This window comes from Ochotona princeps, chromosome 5, assembly GCF_030435755.1.
Source record: "Ochotona princeps isolate mOchPri1 chromosome 5, mOchPri1.hap1, whole genome shotgun sequence".
In the NCBI taxonomy this organism is placed as follows: Eukaryota; Metazoa; Chordata; class Mammalia; order Lagomorpha; family Ochotonidae; genus Ochotona; species Ochotona princeps.
The window spans coordinates 7,332,912-7,352,039 of record NC_080836.1 but is presented as its reverse complement, the minus strand read 5'-3'; the positions used below and the strand labels follow the sequence as shown (position 1 = coordinate 7,352,039).

Genomic DNA, 19,128 nt, shown 5'->3' with positions numbered 1-19,128 from the left:
GAATGCCAGGTTAGTCGTGATTTTGATGGGTACAAACATATCTGACAGCCTATAGAACTGTGTCAAAAATAATAATCATAATTTTAAAAGAAAAAATATCTCACAAATTTGTACCAAAAAAGCCAAAAGGAATTTTATGTGAGACGGCTATTGCACATTACCTCCATACTATTATCCTATTTTTCAAATTCTAAATATATTTCTGAGGGATCTTATGCATTTTAAATAACAGGTATAAGCCTATTTAATCCTAACTTACAGCATAATTGGCATTCCCTGTCTTATGTGTCATAGTGGCAATTGGGAGTGTGGAGTGTTTGGAATTATTCTTATTTCAAATTCAGCAACCAGGAAAAACCATTTTTATTGATAATGCTGTTAAAATACTTCAACTTTAGAACATAAATAATTAAGTGCTTTGCAAACCAAAAATCTGTAAACCTCCTTTGTAAATTTCAGTTTCTAACACCAAAATGTATAATTAAAGCATGCTTTCTTGCAATTAAATTAATTTCACGATTAATTGCTATGGAAAAAAAAAATAACTCCAAACAATGAAAGGGGCTGAGGGATTCTTGGGTGTTAGAAGAAACTAGATACAGAAAGATTTTCACCAAGATTTTCACCCTTTTTAGGAACTCCCCAGCTCGCATGCACTTAATTTGTTGTCTGACAGACTTTTTCCCCAGACACAAGGCTGCTACATCCAGCCAGCAACCATTCGTCATGCAGTAATGAGGGCCACTGTGTGGATCAGAGCATGGATGTTCAACTAGCCTTCCTTGATCACCCCGGGCAACCTCACCACATTAAGGATGTCTTGCTTGTCTGCAAAATGAGAATCATTATGTGCATTAGGGAAGACTGCTGTGAGACGCAAAAGTACTAATAAAGTAATAGAACATACAAAATGAGCTTGTTCTGCTTGGCATGTTATGCTAATTAATTCAGCAGGAGTTGTAGCAATGATTATTATGCAAAGCAGAGTCTCTTATGCCCAAATATCCACCTGTGGTGGTTGTCACTCAGTTGCCACCCTAAAGGAACATTTTCACTTATTGAGTCAGCAGCTTCTTGAATAAGGAACTCTAAGTTACCCCCAAATATCCTGCCCTGCTACATTCTGTCTTAGATAGTCCAGATTAAATTGTCCAAATGTGCAGGGTAGACATATTTGTTTTTGTTTTTGTTTTGCTTTTTTGCCAGTTTTCCACTGTGACTTACTGTTGAGACAATAATTGTGTCATTAGGAAATTCTCTGACCAGCAAGGAGTAGCAAGTTCACACTGTGTCCCTCAAAGACTGGAATGAAGAGGGCAGAAAGTTGTGCAAGTAGAGGAAGTGAGCGGGTAAATTGGTCTCAAATGCTCCTTGTGGGAAGAAAACAGTCTCAAGGGTTAGAGAAGGGGTGGTGTAAAGCAAGGTACAGGAAACCTGCAGGTTAGTGAGGGATGGAAAGGAAGATGTCTGCTTCCCAATGCGGTTATCTCCTTTAGGCTGAGTCACAGCACAAGGGCTATCATGTACACAGCCGTGTAAATGTCACATATAGCCCTTGATGCATTCCCCCCGTTGCCATAGGCATGCAATGTTAAAACTTGGGCCTTTGTAGCACAGAGAACACTTCTGCATGCCCACTCATTCCGTGCCCTGTTGGAGTCACTGTTCATAATTTCATCATTCTACATTGCTCATTCCAAATGTGTGGTAGAACATACATGATGGTGGGTTACCATCCTGACACAGTGAGCTCGCTGAGAACCACCAGCCTCAGCGTGAATGAGAGACAGAGTAAACAGAGCCCTCTGATGGGAGAGAAGATGGATGAATGTGGTTGCTAGCTTCCTGGAGCATCAGGGTGAGGGTGAGACATGACGGGGGTGCCGTCTGATGGGAGAGAACACAGATCAGAATGGCTGTTACTTCTGTGGGAGCAACACAGAGCAAAGGGAGCAGCCAGCCTGGGGAGCTGCTCCCCCACCGGTCCTTTGGCCAACTGGTGCTAGTCTGTGGGACATGACTATTGGTGCATGATATTGTCCATACTGATACACCTGATTGTAAGGCTGCAATAAGAAAGCTCATGTTAAAAACTGCATCAGTAAATACATACGAATAAAATGTATTATTTTGTTTTCTCTGATACTTTTCATTCATTTAATTTTCTCGTTTTTTGATGGTTTTTTGCCACAAGGACACCTCTCAAAGGAAATGAGGAAATGAATTACTTTTTGGTCAAGTTCTGGTGGTCACACATTCTTTTTCTCCAACTGGACTGCATGCCCTCCTTGTTTGTCTATCACAGAAATTATGATCTCAGCTCCATCTGTTACTGCCACTTGGTGGAGTGAATCAGGGGATGGAAGACCTTTTTTCTCTGTAAATCAGCCTTTCCAATAAAAAAAAAAAAAAAACTTTAGAAAAAATAGATTGGAACCACAGTCAGGTCTCTGAAGATGGAAGTTCAAGAAACAATAAAATAATGTGAGTTTAGATTAAGGCAAAAATCATTCCATCATTCTTAAATCATTTTCTGTAAAGAAAAATGAATGATGGGTATATATTGTCAGTAAGAACTCTGGCTTTTTTATGTGCTTATTTTTGTTTTCTGTAAAATTATCTGATCACCTGCTGTCTTTGTTTCTATTGCTATCACAGAATATTTCAGGCTGGGGGTATATAAGGAAATAGACTAATGTCCACGTGGTTGTGAAGCTGGCATGGCAAAACGTGCACATCCCTTGCTGTTTCAGTTACTGGAAGAAAGTGGAAGGTTGTGTGTGGATGGGAACAGTCATGAGAGATCTCTTTGATTTATGGTAACAACTCATGGTCATAGCAACTCAGCCAGTCTTGCAGGAGTGAGCAGTTGCTCTTTCCTTTACAATTCATCCAGTCCTACGAGAAATAAAATTATCCCACAGAGGTTTCACCACCCAAGAATATCACAACAGCAATTACCGGGTGACAGGCGCGTGACACAGGGTTTAAAGTGCCACCTGCATCAGCTGCATCCCAGGTGGGAGCGCCTGGTTTCAGGCCCAGCTCGGCTCCTGATTCCAGTTTCCTCCCAAAGCCCAACCACATCACTGGGCCATCCAGCACCTGCTGCTTCACAGGATGCATATTAACAAGAAACTAGTGCAGAATTAGAGCCAGGACTCAGTGCCAGGCACTCCCACCTGGATGTGAGTGAGTCCAGGGTGTCCACAGTGACATCCTAACTGCTACATCCAATAACCACCCCACCTAATCATTGTTGGGTACAGTTGTCAGAAGTTTACTTCCTGGAGCAGAAACTTTTTCCTCTTTTTCTACAAATTGATTTTTATAATCTCATTATTGAAAACTCAATTTAATTTGTAGTTTGTTGAAATGATGATGCAGTGAAGAACTCCGTAGAATGTGAAAAGCCAGCCAATAGATACAGAAATCCTCAGGATAAATGCCAAGTCTTGCCACAGCCTTTGCAAAGGCTGATGGAGATGAGGACTACCTTCAGGTAGCAAATACTCCCAATGCATCAGTACAGTTGCTCCAGGTGTGACCTCCCTGACTATTGCTCCGATGCCCATGTACTTCAAAACACAGAGAAGGCCTGTTTGACTTAAATAGGTGGGGTGGAGGCGGAGGAACTTGAAAAAAAAAAAAAAAAACCACTGCCCAATATGGAGTTTTATTTTCCTAAAGAATCACAAATTTCCATTAGGTAAAGAAAGCAAAGGGATGCTTACTTCCCTTTTTAAAGATTCATGTATTTGTTTGAAACAGAGCTACAGAGTTACAGAGGGGTGTAAGGAGATAGCTTCCATCCATTAGTTCATTTCTTAAACAGCCACTCAAAACCAGAAGCTTCATCTGGAGCTTCAAAGCAGGCTAAAAGAGCTCAGACACGTGGGCCATGTGCTCCTGCCATTCCCAGGTAATTAGCATGGATTTGGATAAGAAATGGAGCAGGTGGAACACCATCTAATGTCCAGATGTGATGCCAGCATTGTAGGCAACATGTTGACCTACATGCCACAATGCTGGCTTTGAGATTTCACGCATACCATGATGTGCATGAAAAATGGGGTTGGGGAGATTGTTCTAAGGAAATGGGAGATTACTGAAGCACAGGACATCAGGTGAATGTAGACAGAAGTGTGTATTTTCAAAGGTGCAAGCGCAGGGATTTAGATTGTATTCAGAAGGAATGAATCACAGAGCTACCATGGGTTGTAGGTAAGTTGCACAGAACTCAAGTCAGTGGCAAAGAAGAAGTAAGCTAATGAAGGTATGAGTAAGCTAGACTTAAATATCTGCTATATGAAGTTTGGGGTATGTGTTTTACTTTCAATTACAGATTTCCAATTGGCAATGGCAAAGATCATTCCAGAGGAAAGGCCAAGAGAAACAGCTTTGGGGAAAACATACAGGTGGTGATGCTCTCATGGAAGCCGGCTAATTCAGGTGGGTAAGGATCAACAAGAGAATAAGTAGAATGTTAACACTGGGACCTGGGAAATACCAAGGTTAACAAGCAAACCAAGAGGATAAGCAACTTTTTTTTTTTTTTCAAAAAGAAACAGTATGTGAATCGAAACCCACTGCAAGGCCAAGTGAGATGAGAAAAATGCAGCGAACACAGGCATAGGTCTCTAATGACCTTGACTGAAGTCCATTCTTTGAGGTACTCTGCAAATCAAGGTTCTTCCACAGAAACAGACCCAGCGGGAATTCTGCCCACACTGAAAGTGTTATTGCAAGAGATTGCCTCATGCAGTTCTGAGGCTGGCCAAGCAAATGTGAAACCTGTAGTGTAGCCCACACAGAAAACAGTAAATTTACACTCCATAGATTAATTTTATTCTTCTCCAGTGAAGGGTCAGCTGCCCTCAGCAAAACTCAGTGCCAATTGAATCCAGCCAGCTCAGATGGACCAAGACCAGCCACTTTCTTTAAAATCTGTGATTGATGCTTTTTTTTCCTTGTTTATCTCTTCTAAACATTTTCTTTCCCATTAAATTCTTCACAGACTCACAGATTATACAATAGCATCATTTTCTTCAACAAGGTTCCTAATTTTTGCTTCTGCGGCAACACATTAGTCAATCAATAGCATGTTCTTTAGCCTCATGGCATTTTTAATTGCTCTTTTTCTTCCTACTGTTGATTTTTGTTTTGTGGCTTTTCATTTAAGGGGATGCACAGCAACTGTGTAATGGAGACTGTCATATCCAGATGTAATGATGCAATGCAGTATGCATTTTTACTTCCAGATAAAAGACGAACTCCAATGAAACTGGTAGCTATATCTTGAAAATACGATGGCGAACTAGCTTCCATTGTCTGTGCCACAACGATGGATTTATGACTGTTAATGAAGAATTAAACTACAGTAATAATATAGGAGAACTTAGTGGAGGGGGATAGAATTTTGGGAGGGGATCAGGGAAATATCAGGGTCTAAGGAACTGTATCATAAAATTCTAATAAATAATAATAGAAAGAAGTAAAAAAGTCTGTGATTTTTACAATCAGACATTTCACAATACTCTCTTGATTACTGTTTAGTTGGATATATCTGAAATATCTCTTAAAAAATGAAGTTTAAAAAAGATTATTATGGTGCAAAACATTTTCAAATTCATGCATAGTTTTTTTTCATTGTACACATATCATGTGAACCTCTTAAAAAACACTCTTGGAGCCAGAATGCTTTCCTAATTGTTATGTTTGTCAGCACATAGAATGGAGTTTTATGTTTAGAGGAATCACACAATTTAAAAAATGATAAGAAGATTCTGGAAGGAAGAATTAGATACAGCAGAAACATAGAACATGGATTTTAGATTGAAATTGAGGTTAATATTCCCCCCTCCACAAGGATAAACATGAAAACACCAGGTAGGAATTCAGGACTGCACAGTCCTTGGTTTGGGGCTCCCGACAGGAGACTGTGTGACTACAGTTCCTTAAGTGATTCCCTGCCCATCAATAGACATCTTTCCCTGAGGAGGTTTATTGCCTGAGAGGACCTACTAGACAAAGGATCCAATTGGGCTTCAGTATACCCATGAACCATCTAACTTTTCAAAGAAATATGCACACTATTGCAGGTATTTTTTTTCTAATTGGAGCATGCATAAATACCCACGGCCAGAGAAAGCTCAACATAAAACTCAAAGGCGGCCTTCAATTTCATTGTACATATTTTACCCCCTGCTGCTCCAAGTCTTTCTGTACAAGTTGACAATGCAGATGAACACGAAAGACATCTCAATAGAGTAGGAAGAAACACAAGAATGAGGGCATTTTAAGGAGCAATACAATTGCTATAGACCAAAACATATGGCTGGCAAAACAGCAGAAACAAGTAATTTGTCAGCATGAAATCTTCGTATTTCACTTAAAAATAAATATTATTGAACTGGCTTGGCCACATATTGTCAAGGAAGGGATCAGAGGAGATTCTAGATTCTAGGAAGAGGGAATCTATGCCCGTTAGATGCCCTGTGTCTCCTGATGCTGGGGAACAAGCAGCAAGCAGTCCTTCCTTGGCCCATTTCATTGCTGATGCCTATGTTCTACACAGCACTCTTTTAGAAAGTGCTTCTGCAAATAAACACAGGCATTTGAGCAGCAAATTACCATCCAGAACTTTACTCTTATCAACTAATCTATGCTCGTATTGTACTTGGGGAACTTCTTAACATTTTTTAGCTGGGAATGTAGGGGATCTCTGTTCCCACAAATCATCTTCTATGGGATGGAGCTAGAAGATTGTGACATGTACAGGGAGTTCCACGTTCTACTGTCTGTGTGCAATTGATGTCTCTGAGGAAAGTGTTGTATCAGCCATTCTGCAATTCTGCAACCATACCCAGGAACCTGAAGAATTGATTTAGATCACAATGGTAGACATCAAGTGTTATCTACTAGTATCCCTTGTTTTTTGGCACAGGAATAGCACAGATTTAGTACTGAAGGTAAAAGTTTTATTATGATAAAACTAGACTTCAGTGAAAAAGAATGAATTTTAGGGATGAAAGACTCCTGGCCTACTTTTGGTCGGGTTCTACTGTAATGCCAATGCTGCCCATGTTTTTAGTCATCCCGTGTAGACAATAGCGTTCCACTTTTACATTCAGTAGAAATAAGCTACAGATGAATCAGTGGAAGGCATCACTCCAAGACAGAGATACTTTGTGAGTTATAATCTGAAACATGCCTTCTTCTATAACAGAACTATTGTCTGTTGTCTCAGGAAGGGAAATTTCATACTAACTCATCCCACATCTGAAAAAGAACTAAGCATAAATTCTCTTTTATTCCAAAGGAAACAATGTTGTTCCAACGGCAAAAGCTCTTGACTTAGATTTTTACTGAGTCTCTACGATATTATCACATTTCAAATCTTCAGCACTAAATAGATTTTTTCCCTGCTTCTGCATTGATTAGTATGTCTTACAGTACACACACATACCCTGTTACACATAATACATTTAATATATACTTTCAAATATTTTTATATTTATTTTATATTTTATTATATATAAATATATTTAACATCTAGAAAAGGTTTCAAAATTGTTGTCACTTAAAATAGATTAACCAACATTCTGTGTTTAATGCACTGAAACATACAGGACAAGTATAAATGCTATGTGGGGTACTCACTGTAGGAGCAGCCATAGACCTCGACCCTCATGCCAATCTTCCCACTTGGGTTCCACCACAAGGGCACAAAGCGAATGAAGCGGGCTCTCACAGAGTGTGGGAGCTTGTGGTGCACCACGCTGTCAGCATTCATGTTCCCCAGGAAGGTCGACAGAGAGAAAGAGGACAGCTGAGCTCCGTGACACCATGCACAGTGGTGGGAATCCTAAGCCAACCACAGCAAGTCTTTGAGAGAACTCCTCAGTTCTCCAACCAATTCCAAATAAAAACGTGTCTTGGGTGAAAATTAGTTATTTTTTCAGAAGTGCTATACAATATGCTTAAGGCATTCCTCATCTCAGTCCCAAATTTTATGTATAAGGCAATCCAAAAATGTCGAAAGACAAGTCACTTTAAAGTTCATAAAATCTTACAGCACAACAAAGATATTCAAAATTGGAATGAAACTGGAGAAAACTGACATCTCCTCTTACAAAGAAATGTTTTAATTGGAGCAATGATTATCATTAACTGAGGGCAGTTACTATGCTAAATTGTTTTATCATTACCAGCTTTCACAGATGAAAAGGAAAAGTAAAACAAACAGAAAAACATTGAATTGTAGATTGAGAAACGAAGGAGCCGGAAGTCTCTGAACCTCCCCATTGGTTAGTAACTGGTCTGAAGTTCAGTTCCAAGGTTGACCTATTCCAAAGCCTGTGGTCTTTCTACAACCTTGCACTATTCTACTGTCCCATGGTAATTACTGCAAAAGGCAGACGATACAACTCAGGCAATAACATGTTTACACATTCCCTTGTAAGGTTTAATCAAAGGAACCTGAGCATTGGACAATCTGCCCCGAAGACAATTTATCTAACAGCTTTCATTTTGATGAATGACTGTTGGAGAATATGTTTTTAGCTGATAAAATCTTAAAGTTTACTCCTCCTTTTTCATGTTGATCAGACTAGAGTAACATACTTACAGCTTAAGATTTACCGTTAAGATTAGAATACATCCCAGCAACAAGAAGGAATATAGTAGCGATATCTACAACAACAGATCTTGCTCAGCAAAGATGCTGTATTTAAAAATTAAACATTGTTTTATTTCACAACTAGAAGGTTCCAAGAGCTATAAAACTCTGATGACCAAAGCCGGTTCACTATCAGTTTTGAAAGTTTGAGGAAATCCATGTTGCTTTCATTTTCAGATGAGAAGACTTGGGTTTGGAGATGTTAAGTGAGGTGCCCAAATGGAAATCAGGTCACACATCAAGAAGATCTATGAGAAACTGGGACTAGCCATCAGAGGTTATGATTACAATGCATTGATCCTTTAGCTTTATTCTTGCTCTCACCTCCGTATGTAACTGATGGACAGTTTCACTTCCTTGGTCTTCACAAAGGTGCGTGCATACATGTGTACACACACACACACACTTAACCTCTCTGAACTCACAGTCCATCTGGCAACCGTGTGGTCAGTTAATTTGGTGTCATCATGTCACAGGGGATGACCCGAGGCTCACATAACTAATGACATGAACACGCACATAATCAGATCCTTGCTGATGTTCAATCTGAGTCATATTACATCTACCACTTCTCAGAAGTCTATGCGCTGTCTGTCTACCCCAAGTCAAAGCAGCAAGACACAGAAGTTGGAACAGGATCACACAATTTTTATAAAATAAAAGCTACCATGACTATGACTATTAAATACTGTGTGTCTAGGCCTGGCACAGTATCCTAGAGGCTAAAATCTGTACCTTGCACACACTGGGATCCCACATGGGTACTGGTTCTAATCCCTGCAGCCCCATTTCCCATCCAGCTCCCTTCTTTTGACAAGGATGGCTAAACGCCTTGGGATCCTGAACCCATGATTGGGAGACCCAGGAGAGGCTCAGTGCTCCTGGCTTCAGATTGGCTCAGCTCTAGTCATTGCGATCCCTTGGGGAGTGAATCAGCGGACAGAATATCTTCTTCTCTGTCTCTTCTCTGCTTTGTATATCTGACTTTCCAATAAAATAATAAATAAATATTTTCTTAAAAAAAATCCTGTGTGTCTGATCCTTAACAGTGCAGCTCAGGGCAAGAGTTGGCCTTTCCCCAAAGAACCTGAAACTCAGAGAAGTGCAAGTATTGTCAGGTTGTCAGAGCTCATGACTTTTCAACATGTTCTTTTAAAAACACTACTAACTCCCCGACTCCTCTTTTGCAAATCGTTCACCACATATGCCCCAGAAGTGCTAATAGACAAGATTGATAGTATGCAAGGATAGATATCAGCTCCTGCTTCCCTTTCAAACCACGCTTCTTGACAGTCAGTACAATTTGTTTCATTGATGCATTCATCTGCAAATGTGATGACCATATTTGTGGTCTTTCCCCAATTTCTGTGACTGAAATTCAGTGGGTGTGAACTGTGAAGCTATGATAAAAATGTGCAGTGTGCTTAGCTACGTACACTGACTAGGTCGGGGTTAACCTTCCTGAATGACTCACTGGGATTCAGTGATGATGCCATGTTCATCCTAAATACAAGAGGGAGTCAAACAAAGGCAAAATAACATGCTCAGGGAAGTTTTGAACCTTGAATCTGATGCACATGAAAGTAACATTGCACTCAATTCGATGTTACTAGTGTAAGTCACATATTTGCTGAGGGAGTAGTTGGGAAGGCAAGTTCCAACTGGACAATCCTTAGCAAATATCTTTTTATTACAGTGTACTCTCAAGTAAGAGCCTTACTGCTCTCAGGCCCCCCAAGCAATTTAAGCCAATCATGCTTAAATTTTCTGAATGGAGTTCAAAATGTTCTACTCCCTACCTCCCCCACCCCCCAACAAAAAAAAGACTGAAAACTAAAGCTATCAAGAGTCTAATAGCCCAGGGCTAATTACAAATGCATTTTTTAAAGCTTGATAAGACACTTAATAAATAGTAATTAACACACAAGCCATAAAGTTACAACTAAGATTGATGAACCCATTTAGTCTTCAGTTTTCTAAACAGATGTTTTGGGGCCAAAGACAAAAATGATTTCTGGGACCAGCGTAGTGGCCTAGCAGCTAAAGTCCTTGCCTTGAACATGCCAGGATCCCATATGGGCACCGGTTCTGGTCCCAGCTGCACTACTTCCCATCCAGCTCCCTGCTTGTGGCCTGGGAAAGCAATCGGGGATGGCCCAAAGCTTTGGGACCCTGCACCCTCATGGGAGACCTGGAGGAGGTTCCTGGCTCCTGGCTTCGGATTGGCGCAGCACCAGCCATTGCGGTCACTTGGGGAGTGAATCATCGGATGGAGGATATTCCTCCCTGTCTCTCCTCCTCTGTGGGTATCTCCCTTTCCAACAAAAAATAAATAACTTAAAAAAATGGTTTCCATTCATGTACTTACAAAGCAAAACAAAAGAGGCAGGGGTTAGGTACTGGCCTCTCAGGGGAATAAATGGGTGTTCTGGAAAGAAGGGCTTTAAAGGGGAAAATGAACATGAACCACCTGAGCTCTTTTTAGGACTCTTCCTTTTGTGGCACAGTGTCCATTATTTCCTTCTTACTGAACATAGTTCACACATGCTTGTCAATGCTTGGGGAAAGCTGTCCAATTTGACTAAGAGACCACTAAGAAAACACATGGCACAAACAGATCTACTCATATCCCAATATTTGGCAAACTAGGATTCTGGAACCATGCCACTCTCCATCCAGCCTCCGTTACCTAGAGAGCAAACCAGGTAGGGATTTTAGTCACTATAGGGAGGGCATAACTTACAATGGTTTCAGGGATGGTTTTTAACCTGTGTGATGCCACGCATGAGGAGCTTCACTGGAATTCAGAATTTGCAGCCATTTCCAGGCTAGAGATATGTGGTTCTTTCCATGTGGTGATGCTAAGCGGTGGCATAGTTCCATCAGCCCCGTGGTCATAAGGTGGAAATACACAAATCCTAGCGCATGTTGTCTTGCTGGCCTCTGATGTGTAGTGGGCTCAATGAACACAATGCATTGATTAGTTATGGAACTTCCAGATTCTGAAAAGCTTATCATAATGGAAATACCGTCTCCATGGAACATCCATAGAGAAAACAATCATTTCCTCCTTCTCTGATGACCAGGAAGGGGACAAAAACTCATGCGGCTCACTAAGGATGAGCTGTGCTCATGAGAATCAGTCACTCAAGCTGTGTCTGTCATGAGGCATAACTACCCTCCCTGGGCTCATCCTCCATTTGGCCTCTGTAGCTGCATCATAAAAGATACATTTCCTTTTAGCTCTGTTTCTGGAAGCAGAGATACCTTCCTTGGTTATTTAGTGTCGCTTCAATCCTGTCCCAGCGCTGACACCACTTGTACCCTTGTGCAGTCAATGGCCCAGGACTCTTTCTGTTTCAAATCTCCCTGTTCTGAATGCAGGTACCAAGTGTTGTCTTGAAAGGTGGTGTGACCATCTTAGAAAATGAACTTTTAAAGAATATCCCAATGTTGCAAATGTTGTTCCTGAGTCACCTATATTGAAATTATTTCTTGGGGAAAAAATTTTCAGGTATGAATTCACCCAAACACACAACTGGAACTCCACTGACCCCATTATATTCCTTTTGTACATTTTTAATATTTATTTATTTTATTGGAAAGTCAGAACTACGGAGAGTGGGGGGAGACAAAGAGAAAGATCTTCTGTCTGTTTGTACTCTCTCTAAGTGTTTAAACAGCTGGAGCTGAGCTGATCCAAAGCCAGTAGTCAGGAACTTCTTGGTCTCACATATGTGTACAGGGTCCCAAGGCTTTGTGCCATCCTCAACTGCTTTCCCAGGCCACAAGCAGGGAGCTGGGATGGGAAGCAGGCACACCTAGAGTGTGTCCCGCACTTGGCAATTATAAGGTGAGGACTTTAGCCACTAGGCTGCTGTGCAGGGCCTTCCTTTTGTACTTTTTAAGGTGGGATGCAATAAACCCTGAAGACATTTGTGTGATGGCATCAATTAAATGCCTCCCACACTTGGAGTTATCAGTGTGGACTGAGTGGCCATGCAGAAAAACCTGGCTCCTCAAAGATGTTGTACCCCAAGGCCAAAGAGTGAGTAGTCACTCTATTCCATCATTACCCTTCAGATTTGATGAATCAGGGCCTCCCAGTAAATGATTTGCTTTCAAACTTTTCTGCTGGGGCTGGTGCTGTGGTGCAGTGTGTGAAGCTGCTCCCTATAGCAGCAGGCTCTCTCCCTTTCAGTCAAGTCCCTGTTAATGCAGCTGGCTAATCAGCAGAGAAAGACAATGCCACCCATTCAGGGGACCATGAGGAGCTGTAGTCTTTTTTTTTTTTTTTCTTGAGCGGTACAAGGCGTGACCATTTGGCTTGTGAATCAGTGCATAGAGGCTAGTTTTCTCCCTCTGCCTTTCAAGTAACTAAAATAAATCTTTAAAAAATTACAGAAAAAAAAACTTTTCCAACAATAAATGCAGCATAGACAGTTTTTTTTTCAAATTTTGACGTAAGAGCATCAGTGTATATGCAGTCTATTGGTTTCTCTCAGAAAATTGTTACTAATGAGCCACTTACTGATTTTAAAAACATTGCCAACCAATACAGAAATCAAATCTATCAACTCAGAATGAAACAGAAATGGGCTTTTGAGCTCACCTCATAGGATGCAATCTAGACCACTGATCACCCTTGAGGGCCTTATCAATGTCACGATGAATATCTGCCAGAGAAATAGGTACAGAGATGAGAGCAAGCTCCTAGGCTGCTGTTGCTGACCTCTGCTGAAGTCCCGGACAGTGTGTCCTTTCTGCTGTGAGGCCTCCTGCACCTTGCGGAAGGGACCTGGATGAAGCTCCTAGCTTTGGCCTGGCCCAGCCCTGACTGTTGTGGGCATTTGAGCAGAAAACACATTGGTCACACACCTCTCTTGTCTTTACTTCTCTTTCTGTAACTCCTGATTAAATATGTATATATTCAGCTGACAGCTGAATGAACAGTAGTTTTGCCATATGGTGCAAACCAGGACAAACCAGGAGAAGCCTGACACTATTAGCAAATCAGATTTTTCACACAGCACTACAGGAAAAGAAAAAAAAATGGTTTTGTTCCTTGCCATTCTGAAAATTAAAAACGAAAGCTTTTCCAACTCCCTCTCCGAGGAAATAGGAACTGGCAACAAGAGAGTTGATAACAACCTTGGGCTTCTGTTGCAGGACCTGGAGATGAAGGGAGAAGTTGTAACAAGGCGCAGAACCAACAAGATACAATGAAGCCAAGTCACTGGGAAGAAGGAAAATGGCAAACCAAGATACAAAGGCTGATGCATTTGTCAGCCCATTGCCTGTCACTGTGTGCCTGGTCATTTGCAATCCAGCACTCTAATCCTTTCTCCTGTCCCATTTCATGTCCCTTCCTAGATGTTACCGACAATTTATACACATAAGTTTAAGATTTCTGTTTACCTATAAATTTGCATTTTAAGTAAGTATATAATATATTCAGGGTAAGGAAACCTCTTATTTTCCACCAAGAATATTTACAATAGAATTATAATCCTTGTTTGCACTCCTAGAGAACAATGGTCTTCCTTCTTTTTGTGTTCAATGGCATGGCTAGTGGTGAACTAAATCAGTGTGTATTGCACGGACAGAAATTATGTCTTTATGAAAATGAAAAAAAAACAAAGGAATGAAGGAGGAAGGACTGGGGGTGGAGGAGGGGGACAGGAAATTATAACGGTTCCCTTAGAAATGTACCTATGGTCCTGAAAGACTTCCCTGCACTCCCTCCCCATCACGGATTAACATAGCGTATTGAGAGTATAGTAGGCTTTACAGTTTTTCAATGTAGATCCTAAGTATTCTGACATTAATTGTTGGTTTATAGATTATATCGCATTATCTTACTGCATTGGATACAGGTTGTTAGAGACTGCACTAATAAAAAGAGTGAGGAAAAAGTACAATATAGCCTATCAAGATCAAATCTGGTAATTCATAGACAACAGACTCAAAGCGGCACTAAACAACAATAAAACTACTATACCAATGCATGAGGGGGGAATCGGGTGCGATCCCGACAACCTCTAAACAGGAGGTCATGTGCGTGGAGCAGGGGGGCACTCCAGAGTGGAGCAGGTGGTAAGGAGGAAGCTTGGATCCCAACCATGAAGACTCCCAGACCTTCACCACAAACTATTAACACGAGCAACAAGGACTATATCCCAACTGCCAAGGAGGCCACAGGGAATTGGATGCCCTCGGAGGCCGAGTACTCTGAGGTCACCCACCCCCAACCGGAGCTTCCCCAGGGGATGGAAGAAGTCCAAACGCTACCGTGCAGAAACCAACATCATCGGAAAGACAACCAGAAACCCTGAGCGGTCAGCAGAAACAGAAGAACAATAAACGTCCTTCGGGACCAGGGAGGAGAGCTTTCTCTGGTCTGAGCCTGGCTCCACCTCGGGAACCCCACCCTCCCTCGCAATGACCATCGGGATCGCTCCGAAAACCCCTCATAGCAAACAAACAATCATACAAACTAAAAAAACCTAAAATAAATAGACAAACAACAAAAAGTAGAGCTTGGAATCTGACAGGAAAGAGCTGGCATGGATTGGCTCATGCCTCGCTGGGTGGGACACAAAGATTAGTCACTCCTCACCATGGTGTTGAGGATTTTCCTGCACCACACCCCCCCCCCAAAAAATGTTCTGCACCTTAATTGTCGACAAATGTCTAGTTAGAATTACAAGCCAGTCTAGATTATCCTAAAATCTGCCAAGATCAGCAAAATTATACTTCAACACAACAAATGGCTAAATACTAAAATGAAATGGACACGAGACAGCTGAATGGTACCTTATAGCCATTTTAAGGTATATAGCAGCCGGTCCTGTATATAAACTAAAATTGAAATGTCAATGAGCTAGTCAGAGGTTGTGGTTAAGAACTTGCTTCTTTTTTTTTTTTTTTTTTTTTTTTTTTTTTAACATACTGGTTACTCAAAACCATGTCAATTCCGTAATGTTGCAAATTGCTGTTGATGTTATATTGGGACTCTTAATTGACTGGGATGATATTATATCAGCTCTAACTTCGGACCGGAAATGGTCTCCCCAAGAAGCTGTTCAACCCATCTGGACAATAAGTAGCTGGACTCTATGCTTGATATCTCTATTTTCTTTTTTTTTTTTTTTAAAAAGATTTTTTTTTTTTATTACAAAGTCAAATATACATAGAGAGGAGGAGAGACAGAGAGGAAGATCTTCCGTCTGATGATTCACTCCCCAAGTGCGCCGCAACGGGCCGATACGCGCCAATCCGATGCCAGGATCCAGGAACCTCTTCCAGGTCTCCCATGTGGGTGCAGTGTCCCAATGCATTGGGCCGTCCTCAACTGCCTTCCCAGGCCACAAGCAGGGAGCTGGATGGGAAGTGGAGCTGCCGGGATTAGAACCGGCGCCCATATGGGATCCCTGGGCGTTCAAGGCGAGGACTTTAGCCTCTAGGCCACGTCGCCGGGCCCGGTATCTCTATTTTCATTCTGGTGTGGATTGTCACTTTGAAGCTCGAGGCGAACACCGCTGCTTTTGTTTCCTAATGGGATATTTCTAACCTAATGTCTCCAGTTACCTTGGGCACGTAGGTTCTTCCTTCCCAATTTTTTGACCGTTGATTCTTCCTACTTCACCTCATTTCTCATGAATGCTGTACAAGTTAGACGCCTGTCATGACGTAGAAGGACAATGTCTGCACATGACCTAGCTGTTCCTTCCCAAGGGCACTGACAGTGTGATGCATCCAGCAAAGCCCTGGATGATCTGCGGCCAGCAGGTTCCAGTTTACTAGTGTTGCTGTTATTACATTTACTCATCTTTCCTGTCTGGATTTCCAATAACATGTCAATTTGCTCTGATCTATCGTGCTTTTTTTTGACACAATTTTAGATTTATTAAACTGACTGCAAAACAGTGGAGATATAATTTTGTAATAGTCTATCCACTTCAGACAATGGCAAATCTTTATAGCAATCACGCAAACACTAAAGCAAGAAAATTAGACAGATATAAATACCATTAATTCTGCTACAGCCTTTATTCAGGTTTTAAAAACCAAATTTTCTATAAAAGCCGTGTTTCTATTTCGGTTCCGTGGTAGGAAACCACATTGCAATTATGCTTGTGAGCCCTTCCGTCTGTGACAGACTTTTCATTCTTCCCGTCTACCAGATGTCAAAAGCATTTATTGGTCAGTGTCTGTGGGTGTATGTTTCTAATACTTTGACTCACTTGGAGCAAGAGTGCCAGGGAGTTACCTACGTTGGGAGAGTGTAATGTTGCCAGATTTCATAAAGGTTGAAGTTCATGTCCATCACTTGGTTAAGACAGGGTCCACTGGTTTCCTTAATTGTGAACTTAATATTTTCCAGTTTCCAATTAATAAATGTATTCATGGGCTATGAAGCTGTTTTATTCCTCCTCAAATGTCTATCTACTACTTTTCCATCCATGGGGAATGCTTGTCTGCAGCAGTTACTAGAGCCTCGGGGTTGCTATCTATTACCATGCAGCTCTCTTGTTGGTGTTCTATTTTGTTCATTCTACTTTTGTTAAGTACAGTTCTTATATGCTGAAACGCTATTCCCTCTGCCTTTTAAAAATGTATTTATGTAACTGACTATTTACTTCTATTGTGTGAATCCATGGGGATTACTACATTCTTTAGATTGTAGTATAAAATGACTTCCAAATGGTTCTAGTTTTGAGTACTCCTTTACATCAACACCTGTGTCCTCACGATGTACTTCCTATAGCTCTCTTATTGTTTGATGTCAAGGATGCACCAGGTCCATCGTTATATTTCTAGTCCAGCTCTTGTGTCAATCATTTCTGCAATGCATCTTATTTCTGGTCCTTGAAGAATGGTGTTTATAAAGCACAATTGTGCCACAAGGTGTGCTCATGTCTCATGGCATAGATCTAGTTTGTTCTACATGTCCTCTTACTAGCTTGTAGTCACTGCTATGTCAAAAGCTAGGTGCATGTAAACTAGCTTATTCTATAATGTTGTCTGGTATTGATTGCATAACATACACTTGATTGTATAACATACACTTGATTGTATAACATACACTTGATTGTATAACATACACTCATGGATTCCATCATCTTTATATTCTTGAGAATAAAGACTCTTGTGGACCATTTACAGAGTTTGTTTCTGTGTGTCTGTTTTCATTTCCTAACCAAAATAGTCTTGATATTTTTCCTACTAATGTGTTTAAGGTAAAGAGAAATTACTTGTCTGAAGAATAAAACTAGGAAAAAGGAACTTGTTTAGATCACATAGAATCTATTAATGAACTTCATAATATTCATTTTCATATCCATAATATTCATAATTTTCATTTTAGCATTCATCAGAACATACTCTTCCTTCATAAATAAGCTTCACATACAATAAATTAATTCTTTCTAAATAGTCATTTTATCTATTTCTGATATAAAAATCAATTTCTGATTCATCAATTCTTAATAAATGTAGCTTTATTATATATTTATAATTTAAGGTCTCTTTAAATTAAAAAGAAAGGTTTGTTATTACAAAGTAATGTGAGAAGCACTATAGAATAAGAAATCTCATAATGTCAGAGATCAACACCACATCTTAATGTTTACATAGACACACATGTCTCTATACAGACAAAATCAGATTGCACTGCATGTTTGTCAATGTGTTGTATTATGAAATACTGAATATGCTGTTATAAGAAGTGCAAGAGTAGCTACGGTCCTGGTCCCTGGTGAAATTTTCCTTAGATAATATGCAATCTTGGTTCTCCTTAATTACTCCTTGAAAAGACAATTTTCTCCCGGCTTTCAGATTCACATTGGATTAAAACCAACTAGGCAGCCAAATGTAGCCTCTATTAAAATGTCAATCCCTGTTCTCTGAGCTTCAAAGTTTTCTCTGTGTGTGTGTGTGTGTGTGTTTTATTTTGTTTTGCTTGTTTGCTTGTTTTTTACACAACAACAAAATTCAGGAAGTCTTTTTTGAGAGAATGTAAAGGGCCTGTCTCCCGAAAACTATCTTTGAACCAGTTAAAGTGTCAGCCAACCTTCATCTCTGAATTTTTATCATGAGGAAGCAAGGAGATGGTACTTGGATTTTAGCTTATCCAGAGAATGGAAGAGAAATTTGCAATCACATCTTTCTGCTGGTCCTTTTGTTCTGAACCAGCTAGAAGGATTAGAATTCTATTCTGTGATTGCCAGTTGTTATTCTCACCAGTCCCTCAGTAAACTTTTTTTCATGTGTGTGGGTCTGTGCAAGATCGCCCCTGGATCTCTGCCTGCTGACCCCGTGTGGGCAGCCATAGACACACGGCACACCGTGTCCCCCAGGGAACCCCTGAGGGGTATCTTTGCTAGCCGATTTCCCTACATGGCCTGTTCACTGGGCACACATCAAGAGTGATGGGCTGCATGCCA

General features: G+C 40.7%; 1 protein-coding gene across 1 annotated transcript in view; it reads right to left on the bottom strand.

Annotated features, from left to right (window-relative positions):
* The window catches only part of LOC101533345 (contactin-associated protein-like 5), a 326,990-nt gene that overhangs the window by 307,045 nt on the left and 817 nt on the right, over window positions 1–19,128 (bottom strand). Inside the window, exons 3-5 of the mRNA XM_058664175.1 lie at window positions 13,293–13,356; window positions 10,117–10,183; window positions 7,663–7,867 (exon numbers count right to left, since the gene is read on the bottom strand). Of these exons, the coding sequence (XP_058520158.1) occupies window positions 7,663–7,867; window positions 10,117–10,183; window positions 13,293–13,356 (336 nt within the window). The remainder of the gene's footprint in view (window positions 1–7,662; window positions 7,868–10,116; window positions 10,184–13,292; window positions 13,357–19,128) is intronic.